The 23,456-nt window shown below is 41.1% G+C and overlaps 2 protein-coding genes across 2 annotated transcripts in view; one reads left to right on the top strand and one right to left on the bottom strand.

Annotated features, from left to right (window-relative positions):
* The window catches only part of LOC124540005 (prolow-density lipoprotein receptor-related protein 1), a 93,008-nt gene extending 76,900 nt beyond the window's left edge, over positions 1 to 16,108 (top strand). The window contains exons 75-79 of the mRNA XM_047117401.1: positions 9,398 to 9,589; positions 9,719 to 9,902; positions 10,714 to 10,816; positions 13,947 to 14,018; positions 14,550 to 16,108. Of these exons, the coding sequence (XP_046973357.1) occupies positions 9,398 to 9,589; positions 9,719 to 9,902; positions 10,714 to 10,816; positions 13,947 to 14,018; positions 14,550 to 14,600 (602 nt within the window). The 3' untranslated portion in view covers positions 14,601 to 16,108. The remainder of the gene's footprint in view (positions 1 to 9,397; positions 9,590 to 9,718; positions 9,903 to 10,713; positions 10,817 to 13,946; positions 14,019 to 14,549) is intronic.
* On the bottom strand, positions 15,971 to 23,326 carry LOC124540277 (DNA ligase 1). The gene is made up of 16 exons (XM_047117746.1): positions 22,997 to 23,326; positions 22,452 to 22,514; positions 22,180 to 22,263; positions 21,633 to 21,981; positions 21,134 to 21,388; positions 20,815 to 21,018; positions 20,397 to 20,481; positions 20,186 to 20,327; positions 19,857 to 20,047; positions 19,660 to 19,791; positions 19,427 to 19,547; positions 18,810 to 18,972; positions 18,486 to 18,649; positions 18,006 to 18,247; positions 17,785 to 17,931; positions 15,971 to 16,285 (listed from the first exon to the last, which is right to left on the bottom strand). Exons 1-16 carry the CDS (start codon positions 23,210 to 23,212, stop codon positions 16,153 to 16,155), a joined length of 2,691 nt encoding a protein of 896 aa, XP_046973702.1. The 5' UTR covers positions 23,213 to 23,326; the 3' UTR covers positions 15,971 to 16,152.
* Between the last annotated feature and the right edge of the window lie 130 nt (positions 23,327 to 23,456).

Below are 23,456 nucleotides of genomic sequence, written 5' to 3'. Positions count from 1 at the left end.
TCTACAACAATATAACAGTCGTCGATGCGAGTGCTCGGCGCTGATAATTTTATTGGCCGCACAAGTTTCATGGCATTCATAAAAAGAGCTTAATTAAATCAATTCGTCGTCAAATTTTTAATGATGTTATATTATCTGTATTAATATTATAAATATGTCGCTATTTCACGACCAAACCGCTGAACCGAATTTGATCACTTTCGGTGTGAAGCAATTTTGAACTCGAACACGAAAAGTCATCGGCTACTTTTTTGCCTAAAACGCGAACAAAGCCACGGGCCACCACTAGTTGCAAATAAGTAGTAAGTGAGCAGCGAAGTGGAGCGCGGCTGTAGTGCGGGCCGCTGCAGTCGCTCGCAACGCAGGCCGAGTTGCGTCACGTGGGGACCGCACGCGTCGGCCGAGGGTAGAGGATGAGGGCGCGCTTTGTTACATAACATCGGCTTGTTCTCGTTATCGCACATAATAATAAGAATAATTATTACTATCCTCATATAAATCAAATCAAAATATACTTTATTCAAGTAGACTTTTACAAGCACTTTTGAATCGCCATTTTACAACTATATTGCTTATTAACTATATGAAGTTACCACCAGTTCGGAAAGAAGATTCTATCGAGAAGAACCGGCAGTAAACTCAGTAGACACTCTTTTTAAACATTTAAAAATGCGGAGATGCTAGTTAATTACAATTAAATTATATGCATGTCATTTGTCCTTCCTGAAAATCAACAATTATTAATTCCACGCTTTTTTGTAGTCTGTATAATCTTATATTGAATAATATGCCTTCTTTACCAATGTACTTTTTACGAATGATTTAAATTTATGAAACGGAAATTTCCACTGCTGGGCTTAGGCCTCTTCGCCCTTTGAGGAGAAGGTTTTGGAACATATTTCACCATGCTGTTCCAATGCGGGTTGGTAGAATGCACATTGGGTAGAAATTCTAACAAATTAGATGCATGCAGGTTCACGATGTTTTCCATCACCGCCAACCACGGTATGAATTATAAACACAAATTAACCACATGAATATTCAGTGGTGCTTGTCTGGGTTTCAACCCGCAATCATCGGTTAAGATGCAAGCGTTCAAACCACTGGGCTATTTCGGCTCTTCATACATTAGAGACGAATTCCTTCACGACGTATTACTTCACCGCCGACGACGAAATATAATATGTTCCCTACTGTTGACGTGAACATCATTCAATAGTTGCCCGCATTTCGACGAGCCTGGGTCGGTCATGATCGCGTTCTGCCAGCGCGCCATTTCAAACCAGAACAAATAATGAAATTTCAGCTCAACAAATATCAGCCGGCGGCAGTTTTTCACTTCAAACCAATTAATTTCCGGTCGAAAATACTGCGGCGCCGACCGTACGTCCTCTATTGAAATATTTTTGATGAAATCATGTGAACTTTCGCCGAATATTTCAAGTTAATTAACTAATTACCTCTCTTACGGCTTAGCTTATCTAACCGTTGCTAACCGGTTCGTTCAGATCTGCCGTAGCTCCGTGTCAGTATACATATGATGGTGCGTCAAAATATTTAATCAATCGCGGTGTCATAACCAAGACCAATCGACGAATATTCCTATATGTATTATATAATATATCAAAACTAGTTTAAAATACACGGTATCGAGTTGGTTTTTCCGAATTGTACTGGGCTTGTCGCCACAAATACCTTAATTGATTGGCGCTACGTTGAGAATGTGTATTAATGTTAAATGTGTTTCCTTTTAAACTTATTTTTGCACAAATATACTCAATTTTTTTTTAAATAACGACCAGACTTGTTCAGCAGATACTAATTGAGTTCCCCTAGAAGTCCCCATACGCCCCGCTGTCGTATTAGTTGCTTTTCATGCAGGACTTATAAATCAATTGTATAATTGATTATGAGGTATGGTCGAGAAAAAGATCGGCGAGTTCGTTCTACTACGGCGGTACTTCCGGTAGAGTCCGCATTCCGACCCGGAGGCAGCTTTACATTACGTCGAGTCCCGTTACGTGACGAATCAGAAGTGCTCATTAAAGCCTATTTGCATAGATAACATGTTGATACTCATTCCGGCGATTCGTATAAACAACGATCTTCGACTTGAAATGGATGATTGATTGGCATCGCTGGATGTTTCGACGCGAGCAGCGCCCGGGCCGCCGGTGGTCTCGTCTGCCGGTCGTCATAGCGACCGCAAACAGGTTGACGAGGAGCCGAGATGATATCGCGGTAATTATTTACTATTCGTCCGACACATCGCGCCCCGACCCGCCGGCTGCCGCGTCTTACGTCAGTGGTGAGCGCGCGCTGCGACCGCACACACGTACGGCGGCGGCGGCGGCTCCGCATCGATTCCTCTCGCGCTTCGATAACATCGGCTATACTTCCCGAGTGCATGTGACCCGGAACGCGTAAAGGATTTTGTAAATAATCGCGCTCGGACGAAAGATGTAAACGGATCAAAGTCGGTGCTAGCTGCCCACCTGTGCCTGTGTTGTTATTTAAATAGTGTTGATAAATAAATGTAAATGGGGCGAAGACGGCGCAGAGACTACCGTGAGTAAAACGATAATTATAAATAATAGAGTGGTCGCGCGGTTCCGCCGCCGAACGTTTTGCAATTATTTTTTTAGGCTTTGATAACGCGTACGAATTATTACATTGAAGTTCTCACGGAATTGCACCGTGTGATATGTCAAGGAGACATCGGTGAGGTCCGAGATCGCTGGCGAGTGTGATACGAATGTTTAACCTTTAGTCTGAATAAAAACGTCGATGTTTTACTTTTAAACGAAACGCCTCGACCTTTTCAGCAGTGATCAATTTGGGAAACAAGGATGGTATTAGGTCCGGGAGCGCTTACGTAAAGCAACTCGAGCCGGCCTTTAATTTTTCACAATATTAACCTTATTTTTTATTCGGTACTCCAAGCCAAGTCTCGCGTGCTCTCGGTCGGGGCTGAAAACTGCTTTACTAACCGACTGCAAATAAGGAAGGTGTTGTGTTTTCGATAAAATTCCCATTAATCGTACTCATAGGAATGATGTATACATATAAAGTTGCATGTATCCAGTACTGTTTTGTTTATTGATTAGTGTCGTTCTTTCAACTACTGGTAGAGCTTTTTATCCGTATGTCGTAACATGCGGATATAGTATGTCAGTCATCTGCCGCCAACCAATAATTCTTTGTATGTTCGTGTTCCGGAAACATAGTGACCTACGCTAATGTTACCACAAAAGACATCGCGGAGCTCTCTCAAATATTAAAAATAAATAAGTACATAAAGATGAAGTGTGTGTGTGTGAATAAATTCCAAACCTTCTCCTCAAAGGGAGAGGAGGCCTTAGCCCAGCAGTGGGAAATATACAGGCTGTTGTTGTTGTTTGTGAAGTGTAAAGTCGCTTGTGTCCTGTGTCAGTGGCTGTGTACTCATGTCGTCGAAGCCTCTTACACTGCACGAATGAGTGTCGTCGAGTGGTCGCTGTGCTGCGAGTGCAGCGGCTCGCAGCGCACCGGCCGCTCGCGTCACGGGCCGGGTCACGGCCGCGGGCCAGTGCGTGACTGCATTATATCTGCTCAGCAAAAGCCTTCTCAACACTTCTCGTATACACTTTGATCATAGATTATTTGTCTATACCAAATATAGTATGGATTGGAAAATGTTGAAAAATCCGAAAAAAACATACAATTTATAGTAAAACTAACCCGCCCCGGATTCGCACGGGTGCAATTCTGGTACTTAATGTACTACAGACTGTCTTACAACGTTCACAGTTTTTCAGTCGTTAGACAATACAAACAGCTTTGTCCCAGCGTTTTAAGTCTATAATATCTTCGAAAATATTAATTAAATTACATTCTGTAACGAACCATATTGACCTTAAATGCGCGATGTATTTAAGGTACATAATTGTATAATGCTCTCTTGCTTAAAATGCTTCGAAAATAAGCTTCGTAAAAAATAAAGGATACAAAATGGTGATTGTGGGTTATCCCTAAGAGATCGACATGTACCATCGCGGACTTTTTTAAGAGTTTTGTAGGGTGTATATTACTGTAGAACATTATTTTGAAATACCTTGTAGGGTTCAGCCAGGGTTTGCTCTTTAGAATCTGAAGTAATCAGTGTTTCTATACTATATTGTACAAATATTTACACGAAAACTTTTCTCTTCGATCAATTTTATTAAAATAAAACCGCATCAAAATTCGTTGTGTAATTTTAAAGACCAAAGTATACAGCGATCATCGACTTTGTTTTACACTATGTAGGTACTGAAGCTTAAATTTGTATTAGACTTAAGAGGATGTAGTCAAGTAACAATGTGTATGAACAAATTGTTCCTCGTCGTTATTGGAAATGTATGTGTAACGTAAGAGCTCTATGTGTGACTGTGATCGCCCGAAGAAGTGCTAACTCAGTACGAAACGTAGATTATTGTTAATGTTTATTAATTGCTATCATTGTTGCATGTATTCTTAGATCTTTAAAATTACGGAACAGATTTTGATGCGGTTTATTTAATAGATAGATAGATTGATTGGAGAGGAAGGTTTTTGTCATATAATACAAGGACAATATAGTAGAGAAACACTGATAATTTTGGAAATTTTTGATGTGATGTCGTAATTAAACAAATTCTTATTTAGTATATATCAGTATTGCATGCGTGTGATGCCGGGGCGGTCGCTAGTTTGAAACGAAATCCTCACGACTTTAATACAAATACAAATCATGAAGTACCTGACCTACATTTCAACGAGGCATGACATGTTGATAGTTTTTAAACTTTTAGGTTCGTTTACGTTGGTGTGTGTGTGTGTGTGTGTGTGTGTGTGTGTAATGTACCTGAAATTGGTCCGTCGTATTAAAATCAATAACGTTTCATAACGTTTCTATAGTTTCCGGTCCGTCCGGGTGGACGAGCCTGACAACCTTCACAACTACCTGATAACATACACTATATGTACTCGTATACGTTCGCGTCGCATTGCTTTCACGAATCACCTGATGTTTTGTTAACGCGCCCTCTGTGTCGATGGAAATGGATCTGATTCCTATCGTAACGAATGGGTGTATGGGGAGGGCTTTGTGCGGACCGGCCCGGGCGCCGTGGGAGACAAAGTGTTGACACGACGGCGTTCCGATTTTTGTTTTTCACCGCCGCGCTCGAGATGAATTACAAACCCGAATTTATGAAGATAAAAACTCAGTATTGCCTGATCGGATAGAACTCGCGACCTTTGCGAGCTGCGCGTCTCGGCTCGCGCTGTCAAACGAAATAAATTCAGCGAAAGTGATGTACGATGTCGTTAGTTTTGTGCGAGGCTTTGAGTGACGGCGGTTAAATGACGCGACGATACGCCAGCGCGACGGGGACACCCGCCTTACGTAAGACTGTCTCGTGGCTAACTCAGCGGGATTCAGATTCCGAGTTCTCGGGTTGAAATCCCGGTCCGGCAAATTTATAGTTAGTTTTGAAAGCGAAAAATACACGCCCATGTGACTATATTGACAAAAGGAAAATAAATGATTGTATCAATTTAAACAAATTGTGATAGGATGAGTGTTTACACTCAAAATATTGGAAGAGTTCTTCTGTTGGAATGATATTTAAAATCGAAACTCACTGCGGAACACGAACTTGATGTGTCAAAGTCAAAAGTTAAACTTATTGATTGTCAAGAGAAAAACCCAGTAGCTCTTTTGAGGCAAGAACATTTCAGACTTGAGGAGAAACAAAGAAACTTAGCGGAAATTATTTATATCTTTTTTTTTGACAATTGTATTACATGTTTGGCTTAATTTCTATTGGAAACAGCCTGGAGGCGATCTTTTCATTGTATACTGCGACTGTATACTAAATATACAGTATTATACTTATATAACGTAAATCAGTGCCAACATATCAACTGAAAGACCTTTCAAAGTGAATTCTAACAGGACTGCACCGTTGTACTAAAAATTGGCAAATCCAATTTAGTAAGTCACGACCGCACGCGTGAGTTCAAAGTCGATCAAACAAGATAGAGTTTTTCGCTTAATTTGCATTTAATTCTTTTCGTGCTCAGTGGTAGATGAAAACTCTCTCCGAATGCTATTTTGTTACAAATATATCCAGACTCATTATAAAAGAAAAGGTATGAGCTTCAACCGTCAGTTAATATTAAGGAAGGCAATTTGACACGTACGGGCTGTTTTTAACTCCAAAAGACAATTCACACGATATAATTTTCCAAACCATTAAATATCTAAAACATAAGCCATAATTGAACGTGTAGTCACGTGCGCGCACATAAGGCTCGAAACATTGTACTGAAAGCCCGAACAACATTTATATGATTAGCGCTCGGCGGCGGAAACTGTTCACTTCATTACTTCACTTTGAAGCGCCGTCTCGCTAATTAATAGTCAGGTGTCAGGTCATCTTTTAGAATAATTTTATTACAATTTATCGCCTGCACTTTGAATTCACTGAGTGGTAGAGCTTTGTGTAAATCCGTCCGCGCTGGTACTATATTATTTTGTTCCACTTTATAAATTTAGTGAGCAAGTGTAACTTAAGTCTATCCCAACCACAGGAGGAATAAAGACAAATAAATAAATTGAATATTGAATCGAAACGACCATCGGTCGAGATATTAAATAAAATATGATATTACTGTTTATGTGTTCTCTAATATTTATACTATAATATATATGAATATGTATTTTCAAAATCAAAATAAACTTTATTCAAGTAGGGTTTAACAAGCACTTTTGAATCGTCATTTAAAAATTACGTGAAGCTACCACCGGTTCGGAAAGTAGATTCTACCGAGAAGAACCGTCAAGAATCTCAGTAGTTACTCTTTTTCAACATTTAAAAAATACAAAGTCAAGTTAATTAATACAATTATTTAAATTAATATATCCTGCTTGGAAGTCAACAGGTATTAATTCCACGCTTTTATATCATCTACAAAATCTTGTATCAAGTAATATTTTTTACCAATGTATTTTTTATAAACGATTTGAATTTACGAAACGGCAAAGTTAAAAATGTCTGCGGAATTTTATTAATCAAAACTGCATGTAGTGCAAAATATAGTTGCTCTATTAGCCGAGAAGTAAAAGGCCAGCGGCGATTCAGCTCACCAATATTCCGCCCTCGGACGTCAATAGTCCGTATTGTTTATTCTATTTCAAACGGCGACCAAGCCAGTATGTCGACAGTCACAAGCGATGTGCCTGATTAGGTACTGAGTTTGAGATCGCACTGACCTTGTAATTATTGATATTTATAAAATTTTACATTATTTAATAATAAAATAAAAATGCCTTTTTTAAATTATTAGAAATAAGGTTTTGAATATTTAAGTAGAAATAAATATTGAAATTTTTAAATATATAACTTTGAATTCATAGGTAAGGTTTTTCTTCTTGGAAAACTTATGTTTGCATGGACCCCATGCAAACACAAGTTTTCCAAGAAGGCTCTCAAGTGAAGGGTTCCTCCAAGGCGTTCCATTTATCTCTATTCTTTGCTGTTAGTAACCAGTTTGTTCCTGCGATCTTTTTTATGTCGTCCTCTCATCTCGTGTAAGGTCTTCCCACTCTCCGTTTGCCTGTTGGGCCCTCCCATGTAGTGAACATTATACTTCATTGTTACACATTATTTAATAAAAACTCTTTTTTGTGTATCGTTCAGCTTTTGAGGTTTAATATGAAATTAGTAACAATGAAGCAATACGAGGAAACATACCGAGTCGTGTATTCGAACTCGTTACGCGGCGCTGCGCTGCGCTTATAATAAGGCAGTTACAAATAACAGAACTCGCTTCCGACACTTGCTCTCACTACTTTCCACTCAGCTCTGTGTATTAGTAAAGTAAAGCAACAATCTGTAAATGTCTCACTGCTAATATAAGACTTCCTCTCCTTTTGAGGCGGTTTGGAGGTTTCACCACGCTTCCGCCTTGCTTGGTAAAATTATACCCAAAAATGCAGATTGGAAAGAGTCGAGATGGCCTTATAAGTTAGAACGCGTGCGTCTTAACCGATGATTGCGGCTTCGAGAGCAATGTGGTGGAATATGCTCCTAACCTCTCTTCAATCAAGATGACATTATCATCATCCAAATAACGAAATATCATATGAAATTGTATCCTCGTTTTAACTTCGTTGTAGATTCTTAATTGTCAATTACCTTATGTAAGTAGGTCATTCTAATAATGTCTAAAAAATAATTACAAACAAAGGTGACAAAATAACCCAAAAGCCATTAAAATACGCGTCAGAATCTCAGCCATGTACTCGTATATGTTTCCCTAACACGTGACAACCAACACCCTAAAACACGAACGAAGGCGCGGGCGACTACTAGTATTCTAATAAAATATTATTGTAATTGAACAGTTTTGAAATATAACGAACACACAAAATACGAAATTTCTAGTCGACGGTGAGAACCGTGTGAGGCGTCCATTATACTCCTAATTAGATTTTAATTGTGAGTCAGATATTTTAATGAAGACTTTCTATAAAATAATATAAATTATAACAGTCTAGAATAATTTAATTATTTATTCGAATGTAAAATTATAATTATGTATTCTCGTGATAGTTGAGATATAATGTTTTAATTTATAAAATAATAATTGAGAGGCCGGCGGAGCTATGGGTTATTTTAGTTTATTAAAATTAACGCGCTGACAATACACAATTTCTTGCATTTGAAAAACGTAAATTAGTAACATAGTGAAAGGAATAACATTTTAAGGTGCCGATACGACCTTAGGAATAACACGGTGACACGGGTTTATAAGGATATATTTTTATAAAAACTTCTATCTATAAAACAATTAAATAAATAAGGAAATTTTGTCATCGGAGACCAATCCGTAATGTCATCTCGGGTTTTTTGAAGGACGGGCTATCGAAACATGGTTACTATCTAATATATAAGATCATGACGATTGTAAACACATAAAATAACTAAGGGTACAAATACTTCTCTGTTCATTGTTGTGTAAATGGGTCCTTACGGAACCCAGAGATCACTCTAGGTCTAGACTTAATGCTCTCAACTACACTTGCGTCAAACCGAGAGACACTATAAGAACCATTTCAAGAGAAAACACCACTACATATATCCAGCTTTTAATAACATCTCAGCTCACAAAATCAAACTCGGTTAAAGTGTTCCCATTGCAGTCTATTTCTTAATAATCCTAATTTACGGACCTGCATCAAATCGTTCGCTAAGAATCGCCCGACTATTCTTAATAGTTAGGCTAAGTTGTATCTGCTAGTAAAGTAACATTTGGATAAAATTTGTTAGTAAGAAATAACACATTTTACACACAAACAATAATCAATTTACGGCAATCGTGTCCACAGAATGGGGATCATGCGTAGGCTCGTGTGCGCACGGAGGGCGCTGCGTGCGCGGCGCGGGCGCCGGCGAGGGCGGCGCGTGCGCGTGCGCCGGCGCGTGGGGCGGCCCGCGCTGCCAGCACTACGTCGGCTACGACCACGCCTGCCTGTCCGCTGCTTGCCCGCCTCCCACTGTCTGCATCTGGAGACCATCGAGTGAGTATGGAACACGCCTCAAGCATGTGGCAAACCTATAGAGTGACGCCACTCGTAAATACTCCTGAATACTTCAAATAAATTAACATTAAACAATCCGTAACAAGTGTCGACACAATGTTCTCCCAGATAACCCGTCCGAGCCGGGCACGCCGTTCTGCGCGTGCGGCGAGGGCCTGCAGTGCGCGGGCGGCGCGGGCGGCGCGGCGGCGGAGGGCGCGGGCGGCGCGGCGTGGGGCGCGGGGCTGCTGGCGCTGCTGGCGCTGCTGGCCGCGCTGCTGGCCGCGCTCTACGTCGTGCACAGGAGGCGCCAGTGAGTACACGGACACACACGACCTACTCGACCACGCTTTTCGTTTACAATATCTCTAAATATCAATATTAGTATCATTATCCTGTGGAAATCCCCGACGTGCGACTCTATCGAGTTATATTATTTTCCATTGAACAGTTTCCGCTTCGCGTTATTGCAACAGGTATTATTCACAAAAAAGGTTTCTCGGGTTTTTAACGACTCTCATGTCATCGAGATAAAACGTAAACAAATAAAAGGAACCGAGACGGGCTTCGCTATGGTTAACTAACCAATGTCTGCGCACAGAGACTCATGTATCGATGTTACTGTTACACGGAACCTTCAGAGCTATAAATCGAATAGCGACTTGCATTATTTTTATAAACATAAAATAACCGGTAATTAAAGTCGTAGTTTCCTTGGGAAATCTTTGCTCTGTGAAGTTAATGACGCAACTGTCGTGTCGAACGCGCGGCGGCGCGTGTGCCTCGAGCCTCGGCCGGCGGTCTCGGGTGCCGCCACTGAGTTCACATTCAAACACACACTTACACCGTGTGTCAGCCGCGTCTCGATTCATTTATTTGTTGACTATCTTTGGAGGACTTTGTTGTTCAATGAGTTGTTCAAAGAGCTCGACGTCGGGTCGGGGTGCACTCCACTAATGCAACAGGTATAATAGCGTTCTAGTGGATGTTGAAAATATTAAGAGATGTTCCACTCTATAGTAAAAAAATATATTTACAACTCAACGCGAAGGGGGTATTCTATAGATTGGCGCCTAGCTTTTAGTTAGGTTTCGACTAGTTGTTAAAAGCTTGTGTGTCCGCAGCGGCGCCTTCGTGCACGCGCGGCTGGCGGAGGGCGCGGAGGCGCTGGAGATCAGCAACCCCATGTACCTCGCCGGCGACGACGACCGCGACGCGCCCGCGCAGGTGAGCGCCGCCCCCCCCCCCCCTAACGAGTTGGTCCACTCCGCATCCAACCGACGCTGTATCACGCGGCTGCGTCACTGTAACGACAGCTGTACTTAGCGTACTGCTGTATTCCTGCCTGTATTCATATCGACTGTACCAAGTGCCGCGCACGCAGCGCCGCATACGCGAACACGCACGTGTAAGCGACACGTGCGTGTTAGCGTTCGCGTGCGCGACTGTATCACAACGAACATACATACTGCCTGATCATTACTTGCTCTTAAGACTTTTTTGAAGCTCGTGTGAGCTACCACATGTTTTATCCGTTTTAATTTGAAGCATGAGTTAGCCAGTTGCAGCTCAAGGTAACAAGGGTTTGTCGGCACATTGGTGTTTAAGGAATGTTTTATATTTGTCACGGCACATTATGTCACTTGCTCGTTCGCCTACTTATTTTGTAATAAAAATTAAACTAAAATCCATTTAAGGCTCAATATATTTTTACATATTTTTATAACCATACATATTTACAAATTGTGAATACGTATTTACGACAGAACTTAATATTTTGCGGAATTATGAACAGTTGCATAAAATAGTAATCAATTTGTTTCAGTTTCAAATTAACAGTAAACTACGCAATTCAATAATTAGCGCTTCATATATATTTACTTAATATTCAGTAATTACCTACTGACAGCGGGTGGCGAGCGTAGGTATTATTTTATTTAAGTTTCATGGAAATAAAAAAAAACCCAGACTTAATAAGCATACCTTTATGTTTTCCTTGCCGGTTCTGCTCGGCAATTAACACCGCTAGTCAAATTAATTCTTCAAATTATATTCGTTCAGCAAACTTATTTTCCTGCTGCAATCAAGTGTATTTTGATTTGAGTAGTTCAGTATCGACCCTCTCAGGAAAAATTAATCTCGTCCGGACAGTATTATTGCAAGTGTGGAGATTGTTTTTCTTTTTAGTCCTTCTATTCTCCTCTCCAGATTTCGTACTATTATGCACTTGACCACAAATATAGTACGACACAACTTAGATGTAGCGTCGGCAAAATTCGTTCAACTGATCATATCCGAATTAAGTGCGCTATCCCAAATTATTAATATTTATTTCTGATGTGAATATGATCTTTACTCAAACTTAATATTTTGTAATATCATATGTAATATATCACACCTAATATATTCGTCAATTTGACACGTCGATTTACATGCACTTGCTTTCTCGGGTTGAACTAACGCGAGAATCGATAGCGATAAATAGCGTCGAATGGTGCCATAGGGAGCTATTTCTATTGGTTGTATAAATCCGCAGTAATCGGTTTTACGAATTTTGCCGATGCTACATCTAAGTTGTGTCGTACTATACCCACTTATTATTTATTACGCATAAAATCACGATTGGCATTCGACAAAAATGCAATTATAAAGTAACTAGCTAATCATAAAACCACGTGCCGTACAGTGTTTTAAAAATTAAAACCATTCAGTAAAGCCTTACCGCGGCGCAACGATAATTGAACATTCAATATTGATTGAATGATATAATCGCATAACATTTTAGTATACGTCCTTGAACTTTTAGAAACGTTACTTACAAACCAAATAAAGTATTTCGAAGCTACAAAAAACATTTATTGATTAATTATCGCTGTATCTAAACGTGAATTATTTCAATGTTATTTTCCCATTAATATACATGTATGTTATTTAGTCGATACAGTTAATGTTCTTAACGGACTGCTATCAGCCAGACTAGCGACTTTTTTCGTATATAAATTCCAGTTGCTTATTTGTTTTTATAATTTATTTTGATGTAGGAAAATAACGCGAGGAAACCTCATTGTGTTGAATCTATCGAAGTCAACTCGTTTTAATTGCCTTTTAATTATAACCTTAGCCATTTTATGGAATAGTGACGCTTAGATATAAGCGTCTTAAAATTTAATCATTCTTTACATTACCAACGCGCCACAAACATTGGGAGCTTAGATGTTATGATCCGTGTGCCTGAAGCAAGAGAGGCTCACAACTATATAATAACAATATCTGATGATTTATTGGTACATCCTGCACACCCAGAAAGGCTTGTACAAAGCTATACCAGCAATGATATTCTAATAAACAGATATGTTATATCCTGTAATTTCAGTACGGTTACTCTCGTAACAATCCATACTAAACAACAGAAAAAAGTGTGCCGCGCCGGGAAGTGTTTATTTTAGTTTATTTTTACATTTCGTTAAAAGTAAAAAGGATAGCTTGATAAAAATAATAAGTAAAAGGGATAACTAGATGTTTTAATTACGCAAAACGTATTACTACATAATTATGATGTATTATAACGTAATACTACGTATAACGACTAAAGGAAAACGTCCCAATTAGGACGTTTTCTAGTCTTCACTTTTTGTGCATTAATAACATATCTGTTTACTAAAACATCATTGTATACCAGCAAGTAAAGTTTTTAGAATAACGTAATTTGCTCAAGGTTCCTTTAAGATAATTGCCTGCGAAATAACCACCAAGTCCTTTAGCCTGGAGGCATTTTCCCAGAAGAGGCCTGTTTCATTATTACAACGCACACATGTTACAATGCCTTTTCATTTTTGTGGTTAACATTACGATTGGTCTCGCCGATAGTAATCATTTAATAGATGTCGCTTTTGAATGTTAACTAAGATAAAATAGTAATGGAATGCAGACCGATTGACCCAAACATTATGTTTATACCTACATCTATATCAAGTCGTAAAAACGAATTTATAATATTTATTGTGTAATTTAAATACTTTACATAAATACAGTATACTCTGCAAGATATAAATTATGTCACTGCGGTAAGTCTGCATAATTTTGTTATGTTTCAAATCAAATATAATAAAATTATTCAGAATCAATAATAATGTGATTAATAGTCCATTTCATTGGCAGCATTAGTGGAGATAAATAAATAAAGCAGAGATCGGAATGTTCTTAAATCTATGGTCTCTATTGTTGATTGTGTGTGTTTAAGTAACCGCCCCCGCCGGTTCGGATTGTGATAAACGTATTTGCTAGTGTCACAAGTTTTTACTTTTTATGAAATAAATAAATAAATTGTGTTAAAAATTAACTTTGGTTTTTTTTCCAGAACGGCGGCAATCACTTCGCGAATCCGATATACGAGAGTATGTACGCGCCGCAAGACAGCAATCCGCCCGAGGTAACGTCGGCGCGCCTCGCCACCTCCCGGATGTAGCCGCCGCCGCCGCCGCCGGCCCACGAATTTTACCGCGCGCCTTCTGTAGAATGAGATCGGAACTCCGACTCATGTCTCATATCGCAATTCAGTCGAGGTCGTTTTTTATTCTACTTTATACGTCGATAGTGCGACAAGCTAATAGAAATATAATTGAGCGAGTGATTACTTCCGTAATCTATACGTGTTCAGTAAAATTTGTGGACTCGCGACGTAGCGAGCTGGCCGTAGGGCGCGGGCCCGCCAGTCTGCGCCGCGCTAGTGCGCTCCGCGGGTCTCTACTACTTGCAGTACCGGTCGTCCCCATTCAACGAGTGTTCTCATTGAATTGTTGCGGAGTCGACTACTATAGCTTCCATATTTGGTGCGGAGCGCACTAACGCGCGCGACTGGTGCGCACAGCATGTGTGCGACTGGTGCGCACAGAATGCGTGCGCGTGTGGGCGCGCAGTTCCGCGCGCGGGGCGACAGCACAGTAGCGAGCGGTCGTTGCAGGAGGCGGCGTCGCTGCTGGAGGCCGCGCCCGAGCGCGCCGCGCTGCTGTGAGGCGGCCGGCTGCCGGCTGCCGGCGCCGGCACCGCCGTCCGGGACCGGCGACTTGTCGGAAGTTTAGTATCTAGTGCGTCGCTGCCTAGGAAGTGACTCTCCTTCTTAAAGTTCTCGAATTGTTTGAGGTTGTAAAATGTCGATAATTGTAAAGAGAATCCTAAATGTTTAAGTACAATTTAACGCGCAAGCGCGACATAAGTACGTACACAATGTTATTCTTCTTGAAAGATTCAATAGATGGCGTCACAGTCTGTGCGCTGCCTTATTTATCTGTAATCGATGACAAGTATAACGTGCGTACTGCACTAAGTTTGTGCCAAATTGCATTTGCTCTGATAACTTACAGCTCATAATACGGAGTTACAATTGTAAGGTTTGTACTTGATTCGAGAGCGGCCCTCTTATTCTCATAACTCTCATTGTATAATATAACGGCAGCTCTATCTTCTCTCGTCATGTTTTAAAACGTAACAAATGACCAAAAATGATATATTAATGTTGTAGTTATCATGTCATGTACACAATTAGGATTAATTATTTAGTTAAGCGCCAACAATCCTTATAATAACTTTGTCATTTTATAGTAAGCAGTATTTTATTGATTTTTCCTACTGTTTGTTTGTTATGACTAGTTTAAATAAACGCGTAGAGTCCAATATGTAGTAAAACAATCTTTGACTTGTTCGTAGAAATTGACGAACGAAATTTGTAATGAATTTATAATGTAGATAGCGTGCGAGTACTCTTTATAAGTTTTGTAATTTTGTTGACGACCAAAGGTACAGTCAGCCTGAAAACTCGAATGTCGAAACTCCATAATATTGTTTGTGTTATGTTTGTCGCATCAATATCTTCGTCAAACATAACTTTATAACTCAAATAAAATTTGTTTACAAATAAATCATAAATTTGAATCTCATTTTACTTTTCTTGTGAGGCTGACTGTACATTTATAACATTAAGTAAAATAAACGTTGCCGGATATGACGGCATCAATTGTAATAATGATTTTGACATTACAATATTGTGCCATACAAATTGTAATTTTGATTTATTAATAATTATTATATTCGCATTTGTATGTGTTTTTTTTATGTTTTTATAAATGACCTCTGACTGCTAACAAGGAATAGCTCCTTGGAATATACAAGTGAAAAGCTCAACCAGCTTTGATATTAATTTAAGTTTAATTCCCGAGGCGAGCCAGCCTCCGGCCAGTTTAGGTTAATACTGTATCGGCAGCTACGTAGGTTGTGTTCATTGAAACTAAACGATCACATCAACCGCGTCATATCATTAGATGTAATCGAATCGATCTATGAATAACTCTTCGTAAATATGTTAACTCGTGAGCTTATTACTATCGATTGTAATTTTGTCGTTTTAACTTCGAGCGGACCTACGAACGAATTTTGTCCTTCGTGTAAATTAGGTTTAAGTTAGCGTAAGCGATCCGATGTAATGCTGTAAGGTTAAGTAGCGTCTGAATAAAACAAATGCAACGATAAAGTGTTTTATTTGTACATCGATCTGGAGTTTGGGGGGGGGGTTAGTAGAAGTCGTCCTGGTCCACGTGCTTCTGCGCGATGTTCTTGACCTGGTCCTGGGCCAGGTACATCTGCGCCAGCTGCTCGGCGCTGGTCGCCTGCTCGGGCGTCTTGTCGTCACGAACGCGCACAAACCTGGTGATTATCAGTTGTATGATAACTGGGTGACGCTGAAGATTGAAGCTTTGAGTCTAAAGTTATTTCTGGACTATAGAATCGGTGACATTAAGATCACCGTTAGTTAAAGCTTTAAATTCGCCGTTATACATTGATAATGTATAACGGCGAAAACAAACAAGTGATAATGCATTGTTTTCATCGTCATACATCGTCAGCTGTTTTTAGGCAACTTTAAAAAAGTCACTAAAGGTAAAGTTTGTAGTTGGGTACAAATAATTTTAACATGAAGATACAATAACAACAGCCTGTATATTCCCACTGCTGGGCTTAAGGCCTCCTCTCCCTTTGCGGAGAAGGTTTGGAACATATTCCACCACGCTGTTCCAATGCGGGTTGGTGGAATGCACATGTGGCAGAATTTCTATGAAATTTGTCACACGCAGGTTTCCTCACGATGTTTTCCTTCACCGCTGAGCACGAGATGAATTATTAAGACAAATTAAGCGCATGAAACAGCGGTGCTTGCCTGGGTTTGAACCCGCAATTATCGGTTAAGATGCACGCGTTCTAACCACTGGGCCATCTCGACTCGTTGAACATGAAGATAAAGATTATACAAAAAAGGACCCCAAATGTATTCTTGTAGAACTGCAATTCTTAGTATTGATTCAGAAAAGTATGCCATTAGGACTCATTTTGAATTATATGTATGAAGCCATGTATGAAAGCGTTTCGTACTGTATAGAATTAAATTATTAATAAGATTTAACGCAGACCTGGTTCCATAAAATCCAATCGACATTAATAAAACTAACGCTAATGTTGTTAATACTACAGTACAAATCACTCAAAACTGCATTAACACTTTTATTAACATTACACATTAGGCAAATTAATTGTGTTATACCAAAAGTACATACACAGGAATTCTAAAAATCATACCAATGTGATCTGTTGCGTTAATAGATATTTCCAGTAATATTTTTAAGAAATGTTCAGTAGTTCAATAGTTCAAAAGAACCAACCTAAGCTAAGACCTATTTAGTATATCTGATTGGATCAAAGAGAGTTCAACTTTCATTGGAAAATATAAATCTCAGACCAAATAGTTTACATGTACTTTTAATCATACGGTTTTATACACTAATTCAACCTAACCAAAGTTTCAAAGAAAGCAACTTGACGAAATTTTTGTCATTAAATATGTACACGTATTTTTTTTAAATAGCATTGCTTTGTTATTTGCGAACCGATTTTAGTAAAACAAACCCCTTATGTTCCTCGAGTTTGTATTAGTGAAAACCGCATCCGAATCGGTAAAACCGTTTCTGATGTCAGCTTTAACAAACGAATAGATAAACAAACATAAAAAAATTGAAAACAATATTTTTGGGATCTACTGCGCTAATAAATACCCCCAGTACTAGTATATCTCAAATTAGATTAAATTGGGCACATGAGACGATATGGTGTGAGGCACCGGCGCGAGGCCAGACGCTACAAGGGGCTGGTACCTGGGGAAGCGCAGCGAAATGCCGCGCTCGGGGTCGACGAGGCCGATGGCGGCGCGGTGCGCGGGCGACAGCGACAGGTCGGCGCAGCGCACCTCCCACACCGCCGCCGCGCTGAACCACACGTCCGCCGCGTGCGCGCCGTCGAACCTGCACGCACGACACCGTCACTCGCACGCTCGCGCACGCACGCGCACGCACGCGCACGCACCGCCCGCACGCACATGTAGTAGCTCCGCGGCGCGTCGATGACGTGCTGCGCCAGCGCGTCGGTGAGCGAGCGCAGGTCCTCGTCGGAGAAGCCGGTGCCGATCTTGCACAGCGACTGGTAGTGGTCGGCGTCGGCGTCGCGGCAGCCCAGCAGGAAGCCGCCGTACAGGCCGGCGCGCTTGCCGCGCCCGCGGTACGCGCCCAGCACCACCGCGTCGATGGTGTCGCCGACGCCCTCCAGGTAGTCCTTCTTCAGCTGCGGCGCGACATCATTAGTTGCTACATTGTATGACTATTTATGGCTCACAAATACACTCGCCTATGATTGTGGTAAACGAAGTGAAGTCGCTGGACGACCAACTGGTTGTTTTTACATAATTATACCGATTACTGAACCATATACTCACTCTACCGTCGTGTAACATCCTCTCGTGGAATTTAACTTGAGCACGTCAACTTTGAAACAATTCAGCACGGACACTACCCCACCGTACCTTAAGCCAGTTGTGCGAGCGGCGCGCGATATCGTAGCGTGCTCGGGGCCCGTGGAGGGCCTTGAGCATGAGTCCCTCGCAGGAGGACTGAATGGCGTTCTCCAGCAGGCGCTGCACGGACTCCTCGTCGCTGCAGTCGCCGCCCTCCGCGAACTGCCACTGACCTGCGACACTCCAGGCTCTTAGACAGTTTGGGACCTACGTTTAAGATCGTAAGAGCTATAAAAGGGATCAAGTGACTAGTTAGTAGCTAACACAGCTAGAATCTGAACATTCCGTCTGGCTGGCAGGGTGTAGCGTTAGGTTAGTATCAGCGCGGCTCACCGGGCACCTCGCGGAAGTGTTCCCGCAGCAGCGCGCGGCGCTCGGCCAGCGCGCTGCGCACGAGCGCGCGGCCGTTGAGGTAGAGCAGGTCGAACACGAACACGCACACCTGCACCTTGATCTGCCCCTCCGCCGCGTCCTTGCGCTTGCGCGTCGACAGCACCTGCGGACAGCACGGGGGGGGGGGGGGGGGTCAGTGAGCGCACTCCATCCGATCTCGACCGAGATGTAATATATTTAGCATACAGAAGTGAAATAGATTAAAAAAAGACAAGATCATAAATAACTTTAATCGGGATTTAAACAACTTCAATCATTTACTAATAAATAAATCACCAAATCATACATATTGAAGTAAATTACTTACTCGGTTGAGTTTACAAATCCAAATAAAACACAAATAACACTTATAACAAATTACAAGTCGCGCCAATATTATTGACCTTACTGTTCGCGCCCAAAATGATAGAATAACGACAGCTTGATGCAGTTTCGCGCGCTTTTGTTTCTTTTTTTATTTCACTCTTTCCAGCCAGTTGCATAGATAAAGGAATCTCCTAAATATATATATTTCTTTGCTCCGCACCGAGTCGGGACTTTTATTGATAAACTCGTACCTGGAACGGCAGTATCTGCTTGGTCTCGGTGTCGTAGGCCACGGCCTCGCAGTCCAGCACGCAGCTCGTCACGCTGTCCTGCAGCAGCGCCGGCAGCCGGCGCAGCACGTCCGGGTACTTGCTGAGGACAGGCGCGGTCAACGGTTAGACAGTAAGTAAATCGAGACTCGCATGAGCGGGCAGGGGGATCGCGTGCGGGCGGGTAGCAGTGGGGGGGGGGGGGGGGTGCGCACCTGGTGTTGTTCTCCTGGTTGCGGCTGAACACGGCGGCGTCGGCGAAGCGCGGCGCGGCGTCCCCGGGCACGTGGATCTGCGCGCGCTCGCCGTCGTACTTGTACTCGCACGTGAACTCCTCGTTCTCGAACCTGCGGGCGCCGCGCGTTAGTTCCCGGGGCTGGGGGGGGGCGCGGCGGGGTGGGGCGTGGCGTACCGCGTGAAGACCTCGTGCACGCCGCGCGAGGGGTGCGCCAGCATGGGCTTGAGCGGGATGCCGGGCGTGAGCTTGCAGTGCAGCGGCAGCGCGGCCACGCCGGCGCGCAGCAGCACGGGCACGATGAGCTCGTAGTTGGGGCACTCGCAGTACGTCGTCTTGATCGTCAACGCGTGCTCGTCCACCAGCGCCTGGCGTCGGCCGTCAGGGAGAGATTGAAAAGTGAAAGAGTCACTACTTCTTTTATAATTTTGCTGATGAAATGAAATAGCCTTTCCTATATCTAGATTTTTTTAAAGCGAGTTTAAGCAATAAATGAGTCAGGTAACCTTGAAGGCCTCCGGGCTCATCGTGGAGGCGACGTCGAGCTGGCTGCCGGCGGCCTGCGGCGGCGTGCTCGCGCAGGCGAGCGCCAGCGCCTGCAGCACGGACTGCTCCGCCAGCCCCACGCGCAGCTTGCCCTCCAGCGACCTGCGGACCACACGCACTACATAACAAAAGCATGTTAATGTCGTTTCAATGAAGTAGTTTAAGATTTACCGTATCAGATATCGCGCCTCTGAATGCCTGCAGGCAACATATAAAGACTGGATTTTTCCAATTTTCTTATTAACTGATGCTTGCCCTGAAAAATAAAAGTTACCTATAGAATGTCACCAAAACCGCAGAAATAACTCTCATCACATCTGATAATATTGTAATAGGTAATTCCAATATTATAAGTTATGATCATGTAAGTGTGCGAGTCGCGTGTGCGTATACGCGTGTGTTTGTGCGCGTGTGTGTGTGCGTGTGTGTCTGTGCGTGTGTGTGTGTGCTTGTGTGTGTGTGTGTGCTTGCGTGTGTGTGCGTGGGCGTGTGTGCGCGTGCGTGTGTGAGCGTGGGCGTGTGTGCGCGTGCGTGTGCGTGCGCGTGTGCTGGCGGGCGTGCGTTCGTGTGTGTGCGTGTGTGTGCGCACCGCTCATGGCGGCGACGTCCCGCAGCGCGGCGAGCACGCGGCGCGCGAGCAGCTTGGGCGCGGCGAACATGGTGCGCTGCGTGGCGCGCGCCTGCTCGGCCACGAGCCCCAGGTCGCCGCTGCGCTGCGCCGCGCTGCGCATCTGCGCCAGCGTGCGGCCCGTGCACTGCCCCACCGCCTTCATCAGATACGTCTCCGCGATGCCTGCGACGGGCCCCGTTGTCATCATTACGAAACATATTCGTTTTCATAAAAATTAAAGTTGAAAATTAAATTAAAATTAAGATCTATTTTATTTATTTGAAGAAAATATAGTTACCCAACTCCAAGCTGTGATATGCCGGTGCCAGCTTATTCAGGCACAGGTATATGCTGGCCAGCAGGTCCTCGGGAGTCAGTGCTATCACAGACCTGAAGTAGTTGCTCAGTATCTCCACCATTTTTAATCGAGCCGATGTGCCCTCGATGACCTCTAAAGTCTTGGCGAGGGCGAGATATGGAACCGCTTCGCCCTTGGACCAGCATGCATCCTTGATGGGGTGGTACTTGGGTTTTGCTGGGTTGTAGTCAATTTCTATAGTAAACAAAATGCAAATTTAAAAAAAAATGTAATAAATATTAAAGAAATCAAATTTATAATACTAGGAACTAATATAAAGAGCAATTTCAAAAACAAATTTAATAATAATAATATACAACTTTCATCATTAAAGTCTAATTTAGAAGTGGGTGGTCCACCAAACCAAACCACTGACAGCCAACATTTAAAATACAAACAAAGATTTTATGCAGCATTAGTTGTAATGGGAAAGTTATACCTGCAACTACTTCTGGTTTCTCTTCATCATTTTTAATGTTTTCCTTGTTATTCTTTGTTTCACTGTCCTCAGATTTCTCAACTTTAACCATGAACTTGTTCAGGGGACTCTCTTTACTCTTCACTTCTTTTTTTTTAGGTGTCTTTGGTGATGTTTTCTCTACCTTTATTTTCTTTTCTGAGACAATATTTTCTTGCTTTTTACTCTTTTTAGATTTTGGCGAATCATATGTCTTAGGGGGATTGTTACTTCTCTCTAGCTTTATATCGCTCTGCTCCTCAATGGGTTTTGTTGGTGATTCAGATTCACTCTCTGAGCTGTCTATTCTTTGTCTTTTTACCTTCTTTTTCTATAAAATTAAAATATATATTTAAATAATTAATATCAAACACTATCGAAATGAAAATAAATTTAATATTGTTTGAGAATAAGTATATTTGTTTTCAAATTTAATAACAATATCTGTATAAAATATAACATGTCAATATTAGTCATTCAGATCACTAACCAATTTCAGGAATTAGATTTGGATATTAAAAAGGCAAACCTTTTCAGATTTAACGGGAGGTGACTTTTTTTCAGTCTCTGGTGACTTACTTTCACTACTGCTTGATCTGAGTCTTTTTGACCTCTGAAAATTTCAAATATAATATATACCACACATAACAAATATATGATGAGAAAGCATTTTCATTTTTTAAGTATATCATACTGCAGTATATAAACAAGATGTTTAATTGCTCACAAATTGCACAAAACTGATGATTGCCATAGTAAACATGAGTTCAGATCATTAGAGAATAAGTAACAGTCGATTACCTTTCCATTTTCATTTGCAGAGGTTCCGTTGACTTCACTGCTGTTGTTTAAACTGGATATTGACTTAACAATAAGAAAAATAATACTATTAATTTCTAATGTTGATTGTTTAAGAATAAGAGGAGGTTAACATTCATAATAATCTTACTAGAAACACCTACAGCCTATTTCAATCAAAAAACAAATAAAATGTTATAATAAAATTCCTTCAGTCATATGATACATTACAAGGAGATTTTCATTACATTTTTGTTCATATCATACAAACTGTTGTACGATAAAAACTTCTACTTAACTTATATCCACTTTACATTTTTTTTTAAGTTTTGATAAAATTTAAACAAATATGTATAATTATAATGCTTTTTAACCCATACCAGATATTGTTTATCTTGTATATCTCAGTTTATTTATAGAACTAGTGCATCATAAATAACTTTTAAAAAGATTTCCTATAACATTTTTAAATTATCATAGTTTCGGACTGTACACCGGTTTTGTTGTACATATTGACATATGTATGTGTGTAAATGATAACTTCTTACATCATCCTTATTGATCTTCTCTTCAGTTTTCTTCGGAGTCGATTTAAAAAACGACGTTATACTTTTTTGAGACATGTTCCGTAGAGGTATATTTACATAAACATTTGGTCTTTCAACGATTTGTTTGTAAGTTTTATTATTTAAGGTTCTTGACAAGGGTTGAGTTGGTATTGATATAACTAATCTACATCTATTTATTAATTTTAAAATATTCATATACACTTATTTAATTGTATCTTAATTTATAAATAAAAATATTAAAAATATATCTTTTGCACTGTCATAACCTTCTCATTTTTTGACATAATTTAGGATTTAGGCGCGAAATCGTGGATCATTACCACGATAATCATGTAGGTACCAACATAAAGTAAAACTAAATCTGTAAAATTGTTTGACTTGTTTATGGCTACCATTATTACTGATATAAAATATTAGTATATAAAGTAGAGTAAAATGA

Source organism: Vanessa cardui, chromosome 24, assembly GCF_905220365.1.
Source record: "Vanessa cardui chromosome 24, ilVanCard2.1, whole genome shotgun sequence".
Classification (NCBI taxonomy): domain Eukaryota; kingdom Metazoa; phylum Arthropoda; class Insecta; order Lepidoptera; family Nymphalidae; genus Vanessa; species Vanessa cardui.
The sequence above is the reverse complement of the archived record's forward strand: the minus strand, read 5'-3'. Positions and strand labels throughout refer to the sequence as shown.

Excerpts from the sequence above, each read along its gene's own strand:
- LOC124540277 (XM_047117746.1), bottom strand. The coding sequence starts at position 23,212 with ATGAATATTTTAAAATTAATAAATAGATGTAGATTAGTTATATCAATA. Across the intron at positions 21,019-21,133 it reads ATATCACAGCTTGGAGTTGG|GCATCGCGGAGACGTATCTG; the intron begins GTAACTATATTT and ends GGCCCGTCGCAG. Across the intron at positions 18,650-18,809 it reads ACACTTCCGCGAGGTGCCCG|GTCAGTGGCAGTTCGCGGAG; the intron begins GTGAGCCGCGCT and ends GGAGTGTCGCAG.